Genomic DNA, 18048 nt, shown 5'->3' on the forward strand with positions numbered 1-18048 from the left:
CGGAGAAGTGATTTCCCTTTGGCGATCACTAGAAATAAAATAACCATTTTGTGAGAATAACTGTAGTGACATTTAGTAACCCCTCAAACCCTATATACTGGGGTCCCCCAGTGGTTTATACTTGATTCCCTCCTTTTTTCCCTCCACCCCAAATCTCTTCAGTGAAAATAGCTGATCTACAAGCTCACAACACGTTGCGTGTTGTGAGCTTCTGTGCTTTTCGTGATGCTACGGCTCATGTGATTAAAATGGGAATTCACTTACAAGTCTCCTTGCAGCTGAACGATCTATTGTCCAGTGCAATATCCATCAGTATTCTCTGGCTCAAACTGAATGCTAAGCGTTTTCTGTCTCTTTAATCATTCTCGGAACCCTCCACCCCCCCCCCCATCGAAACCACTCACTATCTTCAGTAGGAGCATATCAAGTCAGCTGTTTTGCAAGCTCCGATTCCGGCCGCATCCCTCCCTCCCTCGTTCACCTCCTTCCTCTCTCTCTCCTGGTTGTCGGGTCCAGGCTTGTTTTTCCTTTCCTCTGTCACTGTCCATATCCCCTTACTCTGGTGTCGTTACTATGCGGATGCTGACATCATCCTGTACAGACATATGGTCAGTATAATCTGGACATCCTGGTTCCTCTGTTGGCCGTCTGCCTGCTCTCATCTCTGCCCCCTCTCATTCATCTTCAGGACAGATCCAGGCGTTCCGTCTATTTGTGGTTATTGGAAAAAGATTGAACTTATAAGCACCAAAATAACATCAATAGAAAGTGTCAAACCACCGATGTCCGTGCTATTAAGTGGACCTGTCCTGACTCTCTGATGTTATCCAGTGCCTGGGTTTGATTATAATTTGTGATACAAATAACGTGCCTTCCCCTGGACCTCCAACTGCTTTGCTAGTAGCTCAAAGTTACTGTATGTAGCTAAAGTGTAATAGATAACGTTTGAAGACCCTAAATAGTTATTTATTACCCCAGTATAAATGCAGCATTGTGAACTAAGCAGAGCGCAAAACAAGCTGGCATACAAAAACCTTTGTAAATACAGTTTGAATACTGTGGTGTTTGTAGAGCATGGTATGTAGGAACATACTGTAGGTATTGTAGGTGCACTCATTCTGGATTTGTGTGTGTGTGTGTGTGTGTGTGTGTGTGTGTGTGTGTGTGTGCGTGTGCGTGTGCGTGTGTGTATATTGCAGCTGTGTGGGTTACTGGAGCTGTTGATAGGCCTTCTACAGAGCAGTCCAGCCAAAGACCAGCTCTTCCTGCTGCTATATGAGCCCGGGGCTGCAGACTCCTGCTACGCTCTGCTGCTCAACAACAAGCACTCGGACCGCCTCCGGGAGCTCGTCTTCAAGGTGGGCCCTAGTTTGCGCTGCCCAGACCCATTCTGAGCTCCACGTTTTAAATCCATGGTCCTCTGCCTCAGGCCTGGGAGCCTATCGACCCCCACACAATAAAATCCTTTAACTCTTGGGAGTGCACAAATGCAACCAATGGCCCTTACAGGTCCAGGTGGTTGCATTTGTACACTCTTGGGGTTAAGCATTTATAAATTAATACTGAGGACTTTACTATGCATGGGGGTGGGGTTTCCCAACCCCCCGAGTCTGATGTAAGAGCAAAATAGCTGCCATGTGAATATGATCAGTGGTGGTTTTCTATTTTACCAGAGAGTTCATTGCGTTCAGCTTAATTAGCGAATTCACTTAACTATACAGTAGGATAGAATGAAAAACATGCTTGCTCTGGGTTTTCATGGACAGAGTTGAGAACCATGGCTTTAAATATCGATGGATTCCATTCACTATTTCAGCTGAGCAGCACAGTCTTAGACCCTGTGTGTGGATTGGACAAAGATGATGGTGATCAATGTAATCCTTTTCTTCTCTTGATTGATGTTAAATGGAGATTAGTAATAGTTAATTAAGTTGTTTGTTGCATTGATGTCTTTGGTATGTTGCACACGTCGACCTTGACTGTATTTGTATTTATCTACTATTAATTAGGCTTTACTAAACCAGATACGTTACCTGAGAACATGTCATTTGTCATTTCCCATAACAGCCTGGGAAACATGGCAAAATAATTTGAAGAAAATTAAATACACGATAAAGAACTGAATTGATGTCCAAGTTCCATGGTCACGCTTCTTTACGGAAAACAAAATCCAATCAATGCCGTAATGCTTTCATTTCTAATTGAGCGTGTTGTGCATTCCCCAGCTGTTTGAGCGCATGCTGCGCTGCGACCGCGTCTATGAGAGGAATAAGCAGCGTCTGAGGCTGAGGGAGGCGGGTTACTCTGGCCTGTCACTGCTCTTCTCAGACCTGCACATAACCCCCACCCTGGTCCGCTGCCTGCTCAACCAGGTTCTCCACACAGGTGAGGGGAAATCACTTTACTGCATTCCCCCAGTAGATGGCTGCTCAGATGAGTGCATGGGAGGAGCAGTCAGGGACACTTGGACATGTAGACTGGGCGAGCCTACGGTCAAACTGGCTAACTTACTTTTACTGTGTTGTTTATCTACGCTTGCAGACAGCTAGCAATGACTAAACACATACAAACATGCTAACATATGCTACTACTGTATATCGTGAACCTAATCGATACAATCACAGCATTGTAATGTACCATCACTCTCTGGGATGCTCTGCTAGAATAGGTGGTTAGATGCCTTGCTCATTGGCGCTTCGGTTACAGTCCAAGGGCACACAGCTTTCATCTATCCTATTGGTGCCCCCGGATTTAAAAGACACATTTTACTGTATCATATTTAGTGTATTTAATGTTGAATACATGACTATTACAGTGACATAGTTAACTGGCTAATACTGCTACGCACGCACGCACGCACGCACGCACGCACGCACGCACGCACGCACGCACGCACGCACGCACGCACGCACGCACGCACGCACGCACGCACGCACGCACGCACGCACGCACGCACGCACGCACACACACACACACACACACACACACACAGACACACAGACACACAGACACACAGACACAGACACAGACACACACACCACAACAAACAATGTGGGATGCCAGGATTCCTACCCCAGTCACCCCCTTACTTTCCAGTAAGACCAATTCAATTTAAGTGGCCACTCCTTGAATGAATCGAATTAATTAATTACATGAACTCTCATTGAGCACCAAGACAATTTACTTTCTCATACTTCCCCAGCCTATTAAGCTGAATTTTTTGTTTATTTATACACGCACACACACAAGCTCGTGCACACATACACAGTAGAGGAGGGGAAAACGACTGTCCTGGGACGTGGATTTAGCGTTTAGTCAATGCAGTGTGTTATGAAGTTTATCGTTGAGGTTACAGAGTGCACAGAATGGCTGCCTGTCTGCCTCTCACAGGGAGTTAACCAAGCAATAGAGTGAATAATCTATAGTGTGTGTGTGTGTGTGTGTGTGTGTGTGTGTGTGTGTGTGTGTGTGTGTGTGTGTGTGTGTGTGTGTGTGTGTGTGCGTGTGCGTGTGCGTGTGTGTGTGTGTGTGTGTGATGCTCAGATAACGTTGTGAACTACAAGGACCTCATGGCTCTCGTCCAGCTTACTCACCGGGCTGGACCCAACGTGCGCCTTATTGTCTGCAAAAGGGTAAACACACACACACACAGTCACACACACACACACACACACACACACACACACACACACACACACACACACACACACACACACACACACACACACACACACACACACACACACACACACACACACAGTGAACACTTTACCCTGCCTCATCTCCCCTCTCTCTGTCCTACCTCCACCCCACCTCTACTCTACTTTTAATGTAATTGTCTCCTCTCCTCTTCCCACCCCTCCGCTCCAGGTTCATCAGTTGCTTCAGTCCCAGCAGGAGGCAGCGGTCCAGATCGCCAGGCAGCAGTGTTGGCAGGACACCCTGATGAGGTTGTACCTGCGAGTCGGAGGGGAAGGGGGCTCGTCCTCCCGGGGAGCACCGGACTCGGTCAGCGCCTGCAGCCTGGACCTGGGTCTGGGCCCGGGTCGGCCCAGCAGCGGCAGCAACCGCCTGGAGCTCCCCTTGGAGAGGAGAGGCCGGGCGGGCAGCGCCGGCCGGCTGGACCGGCCGGAGGACGACCGCCTGAGCGTGGGCGACTCGCGCTCCGTGGACAGCCTGGACAACGGAGACGTCGTCTCCCTGGTCGACACGCCTTCCTCGTCCGCCTCCGCCGAACCCAACCTCACGCCCTTCAAGCCCTGGGCGGCAGGCAAGTCCGGGGGCCTGAGCATCGACCTGTCCTACCTGCAGGCCTACGAGGCCGGGGAGAGCGGGAGCCAGTCTACGCCCGGCAGCGTGCCCAGCACGCCGTCACCCCTGGAGACGGCCAAGCCCTTCCCGGGAGGCTCCGGGGAGCGCGAGGCCACGTCCTCCCTGGCGGACGACAGCTTCCTGTTCAGCGACAACATCTCCCTGGGAGAGTCCTTCAACAGTGTTGAGGTGAGGGGGGGGGGTGCACGTGGGGAGCCTTAATGTGAGCCGCCGCACACTGCTTCGAGAGTCCACTCTTTTAGAAAATATCTCCTCTAGGTGCAGAGAGCTTTCCCTGGAAGCCGGAGGATTCAGAAGGTGCAAGTAGTTGCGAAACCAAATCCCTGCATGAAATGTAGGGATTAGCTGACGTGTCTTCTGACTCGGTGTGTAAAAATGTCACCGACATGTGAGGGGTGTTGCAGCTCTCACTTTCATTTGCCTCACTGCTCTATAAAATCCTGAGTGTTAACTGCAATCCATAACTTTCACGTCCTAGCCGGGATTTGAACCCGGTCTAGAGCAACCTTATGAGCTTAAGGCAGTACTTGTCAAACAGTAGGTGTCCTATCTGATACCAGGGACTATATTTGTCAATAGAAGACTAAGGAGACCACAGCCAACCACTGCAAATATGATAGTCGAGTTATATTGTATTAACATACTCTACCATACAGATTGTTTAAAATCATGTTTTATTTATTAAAATAAGTTCCCGATTGCAGCTTTAATTTAACTCGCACTGTTTTTAAATTAAAAATATTTGTACACTCTCTGAGTTACAAATGGATAAATTAACACTGAGGATTTTACTGCATGATCTCATGTTTGGAATTCAAACAATGACCACTAATCATACACTACTAAACTTTACTGTGTGCTCTCATGTTTGAAACGACCACTAATCATACAGCACTAAAACCATATCCACAAAGGGCAGGTTGTAGCAGGTGCCAGGGTCTATCTATGTTTGTTGTGATGTCATTGTTAACAGTGACAGATTCAACACCTGCTTAGCTTGCGGCCTGACTAACTAAGTTAACTTCACCGCGTTGTCTGTATCTGTTGTTGCAGACAACATCCGTGTTACAGGAATGTATTGTTCCATTGCCCTCAATGGATCATTATTCAAAATACAATTGTATTTGTACACTACAATGCATTAATAATTTATTGTATCTAGGCTGTTGTTCTACAGCAGAAAACTCCGAACGTTTTCACTTCTCAATATACTCTCTTTCGCAATGTTCTGAACTGCAGCTTAATGTAATATGCCCCAGGAGGATTCTTGCTTGTATTTCTATCCTGTGCTGCCGTAGACGCCTACAGACAATTATTTTGGTGGTGTTGGTTCAGTTACTAAATACTTTGTGCGGGACAGAAGAACATGTGAAATGTGAGTCCAAAAACTGGATTATGAATCATTATCACAGGTAAAATATCGAGAGGCTGTCTCCTCCTCACACTGAGAAAGAGCTAGACGTTAATCGAAAGGTCACCTTTGGTGGCAATCCAATGCATTTCCATGGGAGCATGATCCAGTGTATTTTTCTGTTTTCAGTTTGAGACGATTCCATGAAAGTTACATCATTCTCCTATGAGACAACTGACATCACTCTCTCTCTCTCTCTCTCTCTCTCTCTCTCTCTCTCTCTCTTTCTCTCACTGTCAGCGGGCGGAGGAGGAGCTGTGTAACATGCTGCTGGAGATCCTGCTGTGTGTGATGTGGCGTGGTGTGGAGGGTTCGGACGACAACGCCTGGCTAGAGAGAGGCCAGGTGTTCTCGGCTCTGACCAAGCTGGGCACGGCCAACGAGCTGCTCCTGCCCATGGACCACATCAAGCTCAGGTCAGAGCAGAATCAGGGCTGGAGTTTACAGGCTTTCAACGCTTCAACCCTCTTGAGCCATAAAGAGGCCGTCCACACCAAGAATGATAACTATAAAGATAACTATAACGATAATGATGTCAAACGTGTAGAACGTGACGCCCAGTAATTACGAATGGATTTTTATTGGCTGTCAGTGTTTCTATTGTTTACCATTGTCGTCGAGTAGTAGTTGTGGTGACTATGCCATCCACTTGATTAGAACAACAATGTTTTTATAGTTATCATTATAGTTCTTAAGGCGGTTACACACCGGCGAATGTGCGAATATACGCAAAATTCGGACTCGTTCCGAATAATTAAAAGACTCTTTTTCGCTTCGCTTTTCCGCTTTTTCGCGCCATGTACGCTTGCATTGACTTTATAAGGTTTTAAAAAAAAGCGTATTATTCGCACGAAAAAATCGCCCCGGTGTGTAAGGACCTTTAGTGTGGATAAGCAACATACTCTTTGGTCCAAATCGTGTTTTATTCATTAAAATAATTTCTGTTTTGCAGCTTTAAAGTTATACTGTGTAACTTTTTCAATTAAAATATAATCTTTCACTGGTATATTTTTCACAATGATAAATTCGTTTATTTTTACTTCTCTAAACACTATTGAGTCACAAGTGTCTGCCCGTGACACTCGCACCAAAACGACACAGGCATCGGAAGTGTACTGGAAATGTGTTTATTCATGTATCTTAAAGTTGATACGGACGGTTTCTGAAAACGTCATTGCTACGTTCCAGAATAACCTCGGCACTAGAACCCAGCAGCTTCCATTTTGGAGTGGTTTGTCCGTGTTCTTGTTTCAAATTGAAGTCTTGGAATCGCATTTCCAACAGACACAACAGAGCTACAGTACCAGGGGTGTCCCCAAAAAGACTTTAAAATAAATGAACTCTCTCTCTCTCTGTACAGCCTGATGGAGCGCATGCTGGAGTGGGCGGTGAGCGACAACCGCGAGGCGTCGGCCGCCACGCTGCCGCAGCACACGGAGAACGCGGTGCGCCTGCTGCACGTGGTGCAGGACTTCCTGCAGGCCGAGGGCCTGGTCAACCCGGCGCTGTGGACGGAGAAGGCGCTGGAGGAGACGGTGACGCTGATGGACAGCCTCATGGTCTGGTACTCCTCGGGCAGCCAGTGGCTGCAGCTGTCCCAGGTCGGCCTCCGCCTCCTGCTGGGTTTCATGGCCCAGGAGGACCCCGAGGTGAGGCTCTTGGCTTGTGGTCCATGCCAGTGATTCTCAGCCTTTTTAATTTCAAGGACCGTTTGATTTTTGTTCTCTCTGGGACACTGTAATATCCTCAGTGTTCATTTAGCTCAGAGAGTGTACAAAATTGCTTCCATTTGTACCCTCTGGGAGTTAACCCATTAAGACCTGAGGCCGCTTCTAAACATTTTCTAAATCCTAACAGTTTTTCGGAAAAAAATGTAAAAAAATAATTTTCACGATTTTTCAAAAATAGCAGATCTACAAGCTCGTAGCGCGGCACTCGGTGCCGCGCTATGAGCTTGTATATCTGCTATTTTTGAATAGCCTAAAGATATCTAAAAGTGACACAGATGCGTTCCAGGTATTAATGGGTTAAAGACCCCTAAGGGTCCTTTTGGTTCCTAACTATCAATCACTTAGCTGCAGACCCCCCCCCCCCCCTCAAAAACCCAGGGGTTCCCCGGACCCCACGTTGAGAACCAGTGGTGTATGCGGCGTGGCGTGTTGCCGGGTGATGTGTATTGAGTTCTCCAACATGATATATGATATCAGAAGAAATGCACTCAAAGAGATGCTACACCTGCACCACAAGCTATGTATAAGCATAGGGCTCTGCTTTGACCTTGCAATGTGACCGTGAACTTTGTCTGATTTGCTAAATTTGATCCCAATCAGATTAAAACAACCAAACGGACAGATTACAATGCACCCGCTCCACTGGGCGCAGTGTAAAAATGAATTATTGATTGTGCATGTCCATACTGCATGCGTGTACACTTCAGCAGAACATTCTGCTGACCCTGCTTAGAAGTTATGGTTAGAAGCTTAGGTTTGGGTTAGGATTAGCATGTAGTGGTGAGGGTTTAAGGATTATGGGATGAGTGTAGCCAATAAAAAAGAAAATGTGTGCTTTAATTTAACCACTTATGCCCTCAAATGATGAGTAGAAAAAAGAGCCCTTCTCTACATCTCACAGCTTTTAGATCTTCTCTTCTAGCTATTTTTGAAACATTTTAATTTGAAAGGTTTTTGAAAATGTTATACTATAATAACAGGCCCAAAATAGGGACACGGTGAGGGCAAACATCACAAACATCACATAAGTCTATACACCGCCTACTGTGTAGGCGGTGTATTGACTCAGTGGTTTTCAAACCTAATCTAGCCAGGAACTTTGCAATTATCTCAGCACACATGGATGGGTTCCATTGTGCCTTTTCATATACTACATAAACATGTCCACCACCCAGGTGTGCGCCATGGCCACCGCCAAGCTGAACGGCATCCTGCAGACCAAGGCGGTGTCCAGCCAGGACGAGGCCTGCTACCTGCTGGGCAAGGTGGAGTGCATCCTGCGCCGCTCCATCCTGGAGCAGACGGAGGACACCTACTCCTTCCTGGTGCCCCTGCTCCGCACGCTGCTCTCCAAGGTCCACCGGCTGCTCTACATGGAGCTGCACCTCCCCCAGCTGCCCGACACCAATGGCAGCCCCTCCTTCTTCGAGGACTTCCAGGTGTACTGCAAGACGCCCGAGTGGCGCGTCTACCTGGACAAATATGTGAGCGAATGCCTTGCCTTATTATAGTTTGTTTGTTATTGTTTTTGTTGTTGTTGCCTTTATTATTGATTGTTGTTTTGTTTTTGGCGTGGAAGATGCACCCAAAGGTGGTGGTAGAAAATATCTTGATTGTGACCAATTTAACACACCTTATCTTGGTGCTGAAACAAACTGTAAAGCACAGTAATTATGTTTAAAGACAGTAATGCTTGCAACTCTTCATTTGTAATGCTCCGTACAAAAAGTTTATTGAGAACAACGTTTAGGTCCTTATGGATCTTCTTCAGGTTCGAAACAAAACAAAAATACTTTTTAACCCGACGAAGCGCTTTGTTTTGCCGCGTGGTCGTTCTAACGTCTGTGTGTTCCCTGCAGATCATCCCGTACATGAAGCAGTATGAGATCGAGACGTTCAGCCAGGGTCATGAGAGCATGGCTCTGTACTGGAAGGAATGCTACGAGGCCTTCATGGTCAGCCTGCACAAGAGAGAGAGGGAGCGTGGCGAGAGCAAGATACGCTTCCAGGTCAGTTTGAAGCCCCCCCCTAGTGGTTCAGCCATTTAGTGCATGTACTTCATACTGTATATCCCTGTGGTTTTCAAACCTTTTAATTTCAATGCCCCTAGTTTGGTATGGAATTAGGCCACAGGGCCCCATAAAATGGAACAAAATCTATTTTGTTCCTTACAATCAATAATTTAGCTGGGTACTCCCTTGAACCCCCTCAATGACCCGTGGGGGTCCCTGGACCCCACTTTGTGAACCACTGTCTTATCCTATAAAATAAAGCAGATTCATTAATGCTCTGCATGCATGCTTGTGCATGTATGCAAAACTATGCATGCACGTGCTTGTGTGATAGCATAGATTCACTCACTACTTATTCACACGCTGTAATGCACAGGGACAGTTATTTTATTGTAATGACTGTACGTTTGCGGGGGTGTACGTGTATGTGGTACAAAGGGTGACCACAGGTTCCTCTTTGCCCAAGTCACCCCTCCCAAAGATCGTGAGAACCACAACTAAAAAAGGGGAAGCAAATAGTATCAACACAACACCATATAGCCTATTAGTGTATCAGTGATCTTGTGAGTGTGACATAAGAAGACTAATTTCAGACTCAAAGGTAGCAAAGTGTGAACAAATACACAGGTTCCAAATAGGGCTATATGTGTAGGCATTGGCCTGTCACAATTATTGCATAATCGTCTAATCGCAATTATTTGAGATAGTCGCAATTATTTATGCATAATCGTTTCCATGTTGAAGAATGTTCACACATTTTCAAATATAAGCAAACACAAATATATACACACACACACACACACACACACACACTCACACTCACCGATCTCCTGTCTCTTCCTGTGATTCAGGAGCAGTTTGTGGAGCCCTTCTCCAGACGAGGCCGCCAGGAGAACCTGCGATACAACAGCATGCTGAAGCAGCAGCACAGTCAGAACAGCGCCACCTTCAGACAGTGGAAGGCGGCACGACGGGGCCTGGTGTGTGAGAGGGGGCCCTGGGCCGACAGGTAACCCACAGCTTATATACACACCATACGATATTCTAAAGATGGTTCATAAACTAGCCACGTTCTAGAGCCTTACAGTAGCATCTCCTCAACTCAAGTGTGCCATTTCTTTTCATCCACTAGTCGTGGTCCGCATCTATTGAGACATGCATTGGTGTGCCTTAATCTTTCAGTTTTTTTAATATTTTTTTACATGTGTTTTTTGTGTCTCCCCCTACAGGCTTCAGGACCAGATGCACTGGAGGGTGTCCAGTGCTGAGAACTACTCCCGCATGAGGCTCAAGCTGGTGCGTAGCTACAACTTTGACCCGCACCGCGAGGCCAGCGCACTGCGAGACAACCTGGGTAATGTCCATGACCGTCCATGTCTTACTGCTGATTCTAAACGTAATGTTGCCAAGACAGTGACGCACGTGTGTGTGTGTGTGTGTGTGTGTGTGTGTGTGTGTGTGTGGGGGGGGGGTTAACTGCTGGCTATGAAGGAGAAACATGAATAGAGCTAGAAATGTACTGCGAGATGCTACATGCACGACCCGGACCCATGCTATGTATACGCATAATAACCTTTTATTTAAACTAAAAAGGAAAAGAAAACAATTTGTCAAAATGTCCCGACCCTACCCCCAACTCATCTGATAGGTTTGACCCCAGTTTAAATCGAATCTGGTTGAAACTGTTGTAGTAATAGCTGGGTGCAGGTATAAACAACATGTCATAGAGGGAGATAGGACCCCACTGTAGATCGGAGAGTACATCATTCAGACGTCGGATCAGCTCAACAGCCTGCTTTAGCTTGGATGGAATAACTGGTCAGGTCTGGCTGCGTCTCGTCCCCTTCATAAAATGGAAACGTTTTCGTAATAGGTTGTTTGATCGCACCACAGAACGCTGTCAATACATGGCTGGCAATTGAAAACAAAGGCTGTGTTTGGAAATCATTTGTGACGCATAACAAATTCCACTCCACACATCTCTGTACATCCAGAACAAACCCCCAAGGATCAATAAAGTGAAATGTAATCTAATATGTATGTATCTGAACCTGACCCCCATGTCTCTCTCTCTCTCTTCCAGGCGTCCAGCAGCAGAGGGTGAACTCGGACTCCCTCCTACTTGAGGCGGTCAAACAGGTGAAGGTCAGCGACTTGGAAGATGACATCCTGGAGCTGCCAGAGGAAGACCCCGCCGCCAGCAACAACCAGTCAGTATAAACCGGTGGTTCCCAGTGTAAACGTAGCGCGTCGTGTAACACAGTGATTATCATTTCAAGGACCCACAGTTTCATATGCATTAGGCCACAAACCACATTTGACACATTTAAATGTGGTTTGTGGCTATCTATAGGCTATCTATAGGACCCCAATCTACACTGTAGATTGGGTTTAAGTAACTCTGAGAGTTTACAAATGGAACCAAATGGACCGTCACAGGTCCATTTGGTTCCATTTGTACACTCAGAGTTACAGACCCATAAGGGTCCATTTGCACCCCTGGTGGTCCCCAGACCAGTCATTGAGAAACGGTGGTGAAAGTAGCTTAATAAGGTGTTCCCCCCCGGGTCACACAGACTAACAACTTGGACAAAGAGACATTGTGTGGTTCCCAAACAGTCCCAACCACAGTGGAAATCCTATTATCAACATTTACATTAAATAAAGCTATTACGTGAGACAGCATTCCAACAGAGGGCATCATGCTTAAAGAACAAAATCATCCTCTAAGCCAGTGGTTCCCAGGCAGTGTGCCGTGAGACAAATCCAGGCGTGCCTTGGGATTTTGTGGCAACCACACATTATTATGCAATATATACAACTACCGGTATACAAAATGTTATGAATATTATTTTTTAATTTACTGTATCAGTATTTTGTGTATGCACGCATTTCCCAGTACAGAGGCAAATTTAAAAACCCTAAAAACATATATTTTAGCCAAGTGGTTAGGGAGCATACCAAATACCACTGGTTCGATTCCCGGCTGGCTGGATCATTTGCTGCATGTCTCTCTCTACTGAGTAGTAGTAGAGTCTACTCTACCTACAGAGTAAAGGCAAAAAAGACCCCAAATTAACAACATAATATAACATATATGACACAAAAAAAATCACAAATTTTCATCTACAAGTGTGTTGTGATGTGATGCGTTGTGAGCTTGTAGATCTGCTATTATCCGTTATGAATACAGAGATATTTTAATTTGGTGTGCCTTGGGCACAAAACGTTTGAAAACTACTGCTCTTAAGCAGTACCGGTAAGGACTATTGAGACATACAGTACAAGCATGTCATAAATGATCTCCTGTGTGTGTCTGTGTGTCCATCTCCAGGGCTGAGGCGGAGGAGCCAGGCCAGAAGGAGAAGCTGGTTTTGTGGGAGGATTGTGAGCTGGTGACGGTGGTGGATGTGGTGCCCGGGCGTCTGGAGCTCACCACCCAACACATCAACTTCTACGACAGCAGCCAGGAGAAAGACGAGGGTAAGGGGAGAACCAGGGAACTCACTGACCAATACATTGTGTTTTAACCCTTAAGACATGAGGCCGACTCTACAAATGTCTTCTAAATCCTAATGGTTGTTATATCAGACCTTTTCATGTCAAAGACCCCCAAAATTATATGTATTTGGCCGCCGACCCCAAAATAATAGTTAAAGTTGTTAAAATCTAAAATGACACTGACCCTTTCCCGGTTTTAGTGGGTTAAGTGGTTAAAAACACCAAATGTCGACAATATGGCCCTTTCCTTTTTTTCCCCTCTGCACCAAATCTTTTCGTGGAAAATAACCAAACTACTAGGTCACAACACGTCACAAGTTTGTAGAGCAGCTATTTTTGCCGAATGCTCACGTATTTTCGCCCCATTATGGCATGCCAAGAATAGCGACGCTAGGGTTCATGTAATTAACTAAATTACATCCCAGAGAAGACTGTGTATATTCAAGTTGAGTCACACCACAGTGTATTTTCCCCCGTGATAACCTCTCTCTCTCTCTGTCTCTCTCTATGTCCCTCTGTAAGGAGTGGGTCATGACTTCAAATGGCCTCTGTCTCAGATCAGAGAGATCCACCTTCGACGTTATAACCTTCGACGCTCTGCCTTAGAGATCTTCCTGATCGACCAAACCAACTACTTCCTGAACTTCAAGAAGGAGGTGAGCCCAGGGGCCACTGCTACTGAATATACATTCATATATCCAATATAATTGTATGGTTGGTCCAAAACCATTGCTTTTCAGGAAATGAAAAAAAAAAAAAATCCGTCTCCCAGTGGATCCAATGTGGTTATTATTAAGTCACAAGCTCTTGTTAATAATTTTCATTGTTTTAATATTTATATAAAATACTTTAACTTTCAAACAAAAAAATGCAGATCTACGGGATCACAACCCTTTGTAATGCAACACGGTGTGAGCTAGTAGATCGGCTATTTGTAGTACTTTTGCGTGTCATTGTTGTATGATGAAGTAGGGAATTAATTTATAAAAAAATAACTTAAAAAGTTTAAATTATGGAGATACAAGGTTTCTGCCCGACAGCAACGATATGTCTAATAAATATGTTTGTGATCCAGCTACAACTACATTCCCGATATGTTATGAACCATATGTTTGATTATATCTTGAAACCTTTGAGTCCCACAGTCTGGTACAGTCAGTATATTTTCTTGGGCTTGTTCAGAAGATGTGGCGTGTTTTTGATTGACAGGTACGGAACAAGGTGTACGGCCGCATGCTCCTCCTGCGTTCTCTCAGCCTGTATGGAACACGCTCTCCACAGGAACTACTGAAGTCCTCCGGGCTCACACAGGTCAGCACTTAGACACCAATAGATATGTTATCAATTCATGCCATCATGTCACATTTGACCATTTTGTCTTTATTTATGGAGGACAAGCCAATCCGTTGGGTCTTAACACGTTTTCTTTCTTTGTTATTTCGAAGAAATGGGTGAACAGGGAGATGTCCAACTTTGACTACTTGATGCAGCTGAACACCATCGCGGGCAGAACGTACAACAACCTGGCTCAGTACCCAGTGGTGTGTTCCTCATACAGTACACACATTTCACCAGTAAAGGAATCCACTCTTATACCTGGCAATGGTGTTTAATTTTGAGTGTGTTTGTGTGTGTGTCTGTGCGTGTGTCTCCAGTTCCCTTGGATCCTGGCCGACTACACGTCAGAGGAACTGGACCTGTCAGATCCTCGGGTGTTCAGGGATCTTTCAAAGCCGGTGGCTGCTCTCAACGAACGCAACGCTAAGGCAGTGAGAGAGAAGTATGCATCTGTTCCTTTGTTGGAGGAGTTACTATCATTAATGCAAAGCTAAGGCAGAGAGAGAGAAGTTTGCATCTATTCCTCTGTTGAAAGACTTCTATCATTAATGCAATGCTCTGTCGAAAGAGTTACTATCACTAATGCAATGCTAAGGCAGTGAGAGAGAAGTGTGCATTTATTCTTCTGTTTAAAGAGGTTCTGTCACTAATGCAATGCTAAGGCCGTGAGAGAGAAGTGTACATCTATTCCTCTGTTGAAAGAGTTACTATCACTGATGCAATGCTAAGGCTGTGAGAGAGAAGTGTGCACCTGTTCCTCTGTTGAAAGAGTTACTATCACTGATGCAATGCTAAGGCCGTGAGAGAGAAGTGTGCACCTGTTCCTCTGTTGAAAGAGTTACTATCACTGATGCAATGCTAAGGCCGTGAGAGAGAATTGTACATCTATTCCTTTGTTGAAAGATTTCTATCACTACTAGGGCCATGAGAGAGAAGTGTGCATATATTCCTCTATCAGAGGAGTTACTATCACTTCCATGGCCACATTGGTGCAAAAAGAACCACAATTTGAAAATCACTGAGGCTAATAACAACCTGCGCTAAGGGCACTTAAACAACTTGGTCCTTATTTATGGATCTAACTGTTTAATACTAATCCATATATTAACATCCTTGTCTATAATGCACATCCTTCACCACTTCCCCTTCATTGATTGGTTATCTGTTTACTCATTTAGGCTGTATTTGTTCCGGTTTAATCTTATTGTGGTACTTAACATGAGTCTGTTTGAAAAGCCAATGAAAGGAAGGAAATGAAGAATAATGGTAGATCAATATGCTAATTTACACTGCTTTGTGTACGGCACAGCTTGCTGCATAGAGAGACAGTAATTACATTGGGGAGCAGTTGAACATTAGGGATGAAGTGACTTGCTCAAAGGCACTTCTGTAACCTAGGTATACAACCCAACAACCCTAATATTCACAAGACTGCTGCTCTACCCTTGAGCCACGTTAAATGACGTTTTGCGTGTTTCTTGTCAGATACGAGAGCTTTGAGGACCCGACAGGCACCATCGACCGCTTCCACTACGGCACCCACTACTCCAACGCAGCAGGAGTCATGCACTATCTGATCAGAATGGAGCCGTTTACCTCCCTGCACATCCAGCTACAGAGCGGACGGTATGTTGGACCAGTGGTTCTCAACCTTTGGAATTTCAAGGACCCCCCCCCCCCAGTTTGATTCGCATTAGGCCACTGTTTCCCAAACAGTGGGTCGGCCCATTTGTGGGTCACGGACCGATTTCTGTGGGTTGAGAGTAAATATCCCCTTTTTTTGGTTTACTATATTTAAAAATGTAATTTCAAAAGATTTAAAAAAGTTTAAACAAAATAAATCACAACTTTTCATCAATTAAAAACAAATTTTCAAAAGTATTTCATAAAGAACATTTCTAAAAATCTAATACATACATACAATGTATACAAAAAGAGGTAGTGAAAATAGCAGATCTACAAGCTCACAACACGTCTCATAGCAACGTGTTGTAGATCTGCTATTTTCTCTAGTTTGGGTCCCGGGGAGACATAAAAATTCTCCTCTGGGTTTCGAGCTAAAAAGTTTGGGAACCACTGCATTAGGCCACAGACCGCCTTTTGGATACGATTTTTATCTCTGGGAACCCAATCTACACTGTAATTGAACTCAGACAGTGCAGATCTGTAGCTCTCTGGTCTGGTCTGTAACTCTCTGAGTTACAGTCCGAGTTAGAGTCTGTAACTCTCTGAGTTACAGACTAGTAAGCCCCTACGTTGAATCCCCAAACATTTTGGTAGGCGGAGATCTCAGATCATCTGTCTAAGGAAGACCTGTATTGTAATAATTTTGAGTGAATGTAATTACCGGTAGTTAAATTAAACTATTCCCATGGAACCCCTTCAAAATTCCTTGAGGGGGTCTTCGGACCTCGCTTTGAAAACCACCACGCTAGATGTGACCTTGTCTGTTCATCGCTGCTCTGTCGTGTCCCCTGGCTCAAGGTTCGACTGTGCTGACCGGCAGTTTCACTCCATCCCGGCTACCTGGCAGACACTCATGGACAACCCCAACGATGTCAAGGAACTCATTCCAGAGTTCTTCTACTTCCCAGAATTCCTGGAAAACCAAAATGGTGAGGGCCCGGGGGGGAAGTGGTTGAGAATTATTACTTTATATTGTTCAGGACATTATTAACAGTAGCTCCCTACCGAGAGGCCTATGAAAGGTTTATTTATATTCTATGCACTTCAGAGAACCGTTAACCTAACCTAACTAACCCTTTATTACAATTTGCAGCAAGATGTCAGACTTTTATTAAGAAAATATTTCCCCTGCTGTCAGATACAGTCACTAGCAGTACATAACATTACAGTTTACAGGTGTACACGCGACCCACTAGTATAATAAGAATATAGGGGGGGGAATATCATATTGATAAATGATATTTTTTATATATCAAAAATATAAAAATAAGGTGTGTTGTCAAAAAATAAAGGCAGAGTATCTCAGTGTCTTGTGCAAGGAACAGACATGTATGAAATGTGTGGCAATGCAGTGTATCATATTTACATGAAGTGATAGTACCAGTGTACAGTAATGGTAAGACTGACATACAGTAGTGACAGGGCTCAGCGTCTGTTCAGCAGCCTGATGGCCTGGCTGTGGAAACTGTCCCTTAGTCTGTTACTTCTGCATTTGATACCGTGGTATCGCCTGCCTGACGGTAGCAGCATGAACAGATTGTGGCAGGGGTGGTGAGTGTCTTTGATGATCCGCTTACCCTTGGCTACGCACCGCTTGGTGTATACCCTGGAGGGATGGAAGCTCACCTCATCAGACGATGCGCTTGGCCATCCTCTGAAGCTTTTTTCCTTGCCCCATCTGTTTTTAACTGCTGTACTGTCTTTGGTGCCTGAAAGGATCAATAAAGGTCTTATCTTATCTAGCTGCCTGCGGTTGAAGGCGGTGCAGTTTCTATACCAGGCTGTGATGCATCTTAATAGGACATTCTTGATGGTGCTGATGGTGTTGTTTTAGAACATCCTGAGGATGCGGTGGTTCATGCTGAATTTCTTCAGCCACCTGAGGCAGTACAGACATTGTTGAGCATTTTTCACTTAAGGCAGCTTTGTTTGCAGCTTTGTACTTGTTCAGTGCCTATAGTGCCAAACAGGAGTGAGAAATTTGTAAGACGCCAAATATCTTGGGCCCTAAACGTCAGGGTGTAAAAAGTTTAATGGT

At 45.2% G+C, this 18048-nt stretch overlaps 1 protein-coding gene across 2 annotated transcripts in view; it reads left to right on the forward strand.

Moving 5' to 3' along the window:
• Nucleotides 1-18048, forward strand: part of nbeal1 (neurobeachin-like 1) — a 73360-nt gene that overhangs the window by 39728 nt on the left and 15584 nt on the right. For both annotated transcript variants that reach the window (XM_080423059.1, XM_080423060.1), the window contains 18 exons: nt 1200-1358; nt 2226-2385; nt 3544-3632; nt 3871-4500; nt 5984-6159; nt 7104-7392; nt 8649-8957; nt 9333-9482; nt 10337-10494; nt 10715-10839; nt 11569-11695; nt 12820-12968; nt 13509-13642; nt 14196-14297; nt 14432-14527; nt 14642-14766; nt 15810-15950; nt 16809-16939. In XM_080423059.1, coding sequence (XP_080279185.1) covers nt 1200-1358; nt 2226-2385; nt 3544-3632; nt 3871-4500; nt 5984-6159; nt 7104-7392; nt 8649-8957; nt 9333-9482; nt 10337-10494; nt 10715-10839; nt 11569-11695; nt 12820-12968; nt 13509-13642; nt 14196-14297; nt 14432-14527; nt 14642-14766; nt 15810-15950; nt 16809-16939 — 3250 coding nt within the window. The remainder of the gene's footprint in view (nt 1-1199; nt 1359-2225; nt 2386-3543; nt 3633-3870; nt 4501-5983; nt 6160-7103; nt 7393-8648; nt 8958-9332; nt 9483-10336; nt 10495-10714; nt 10840-11568; nt 11696-12819; nt 12969-13508; nt 13643-14195; nt 14298-14431; nt 14528-14641; nt 14767-15809; nt 15951-16808; nt 16940-18048) is intronic.

Source organism: Gymnoscopelus braueri (assembly GCF_963280865.1).
Source record: "Gymnoscopelus braueri genome assembly, chromosome: 24".
NCBI classification, from domain to species: domain Eukaryota; kingdom Metazoa; phylum Chordata; class Actinopteri; order Myctophiformes; family Myctophidae; genus Gymnoscopelus; species Gymnoscopelus braueri.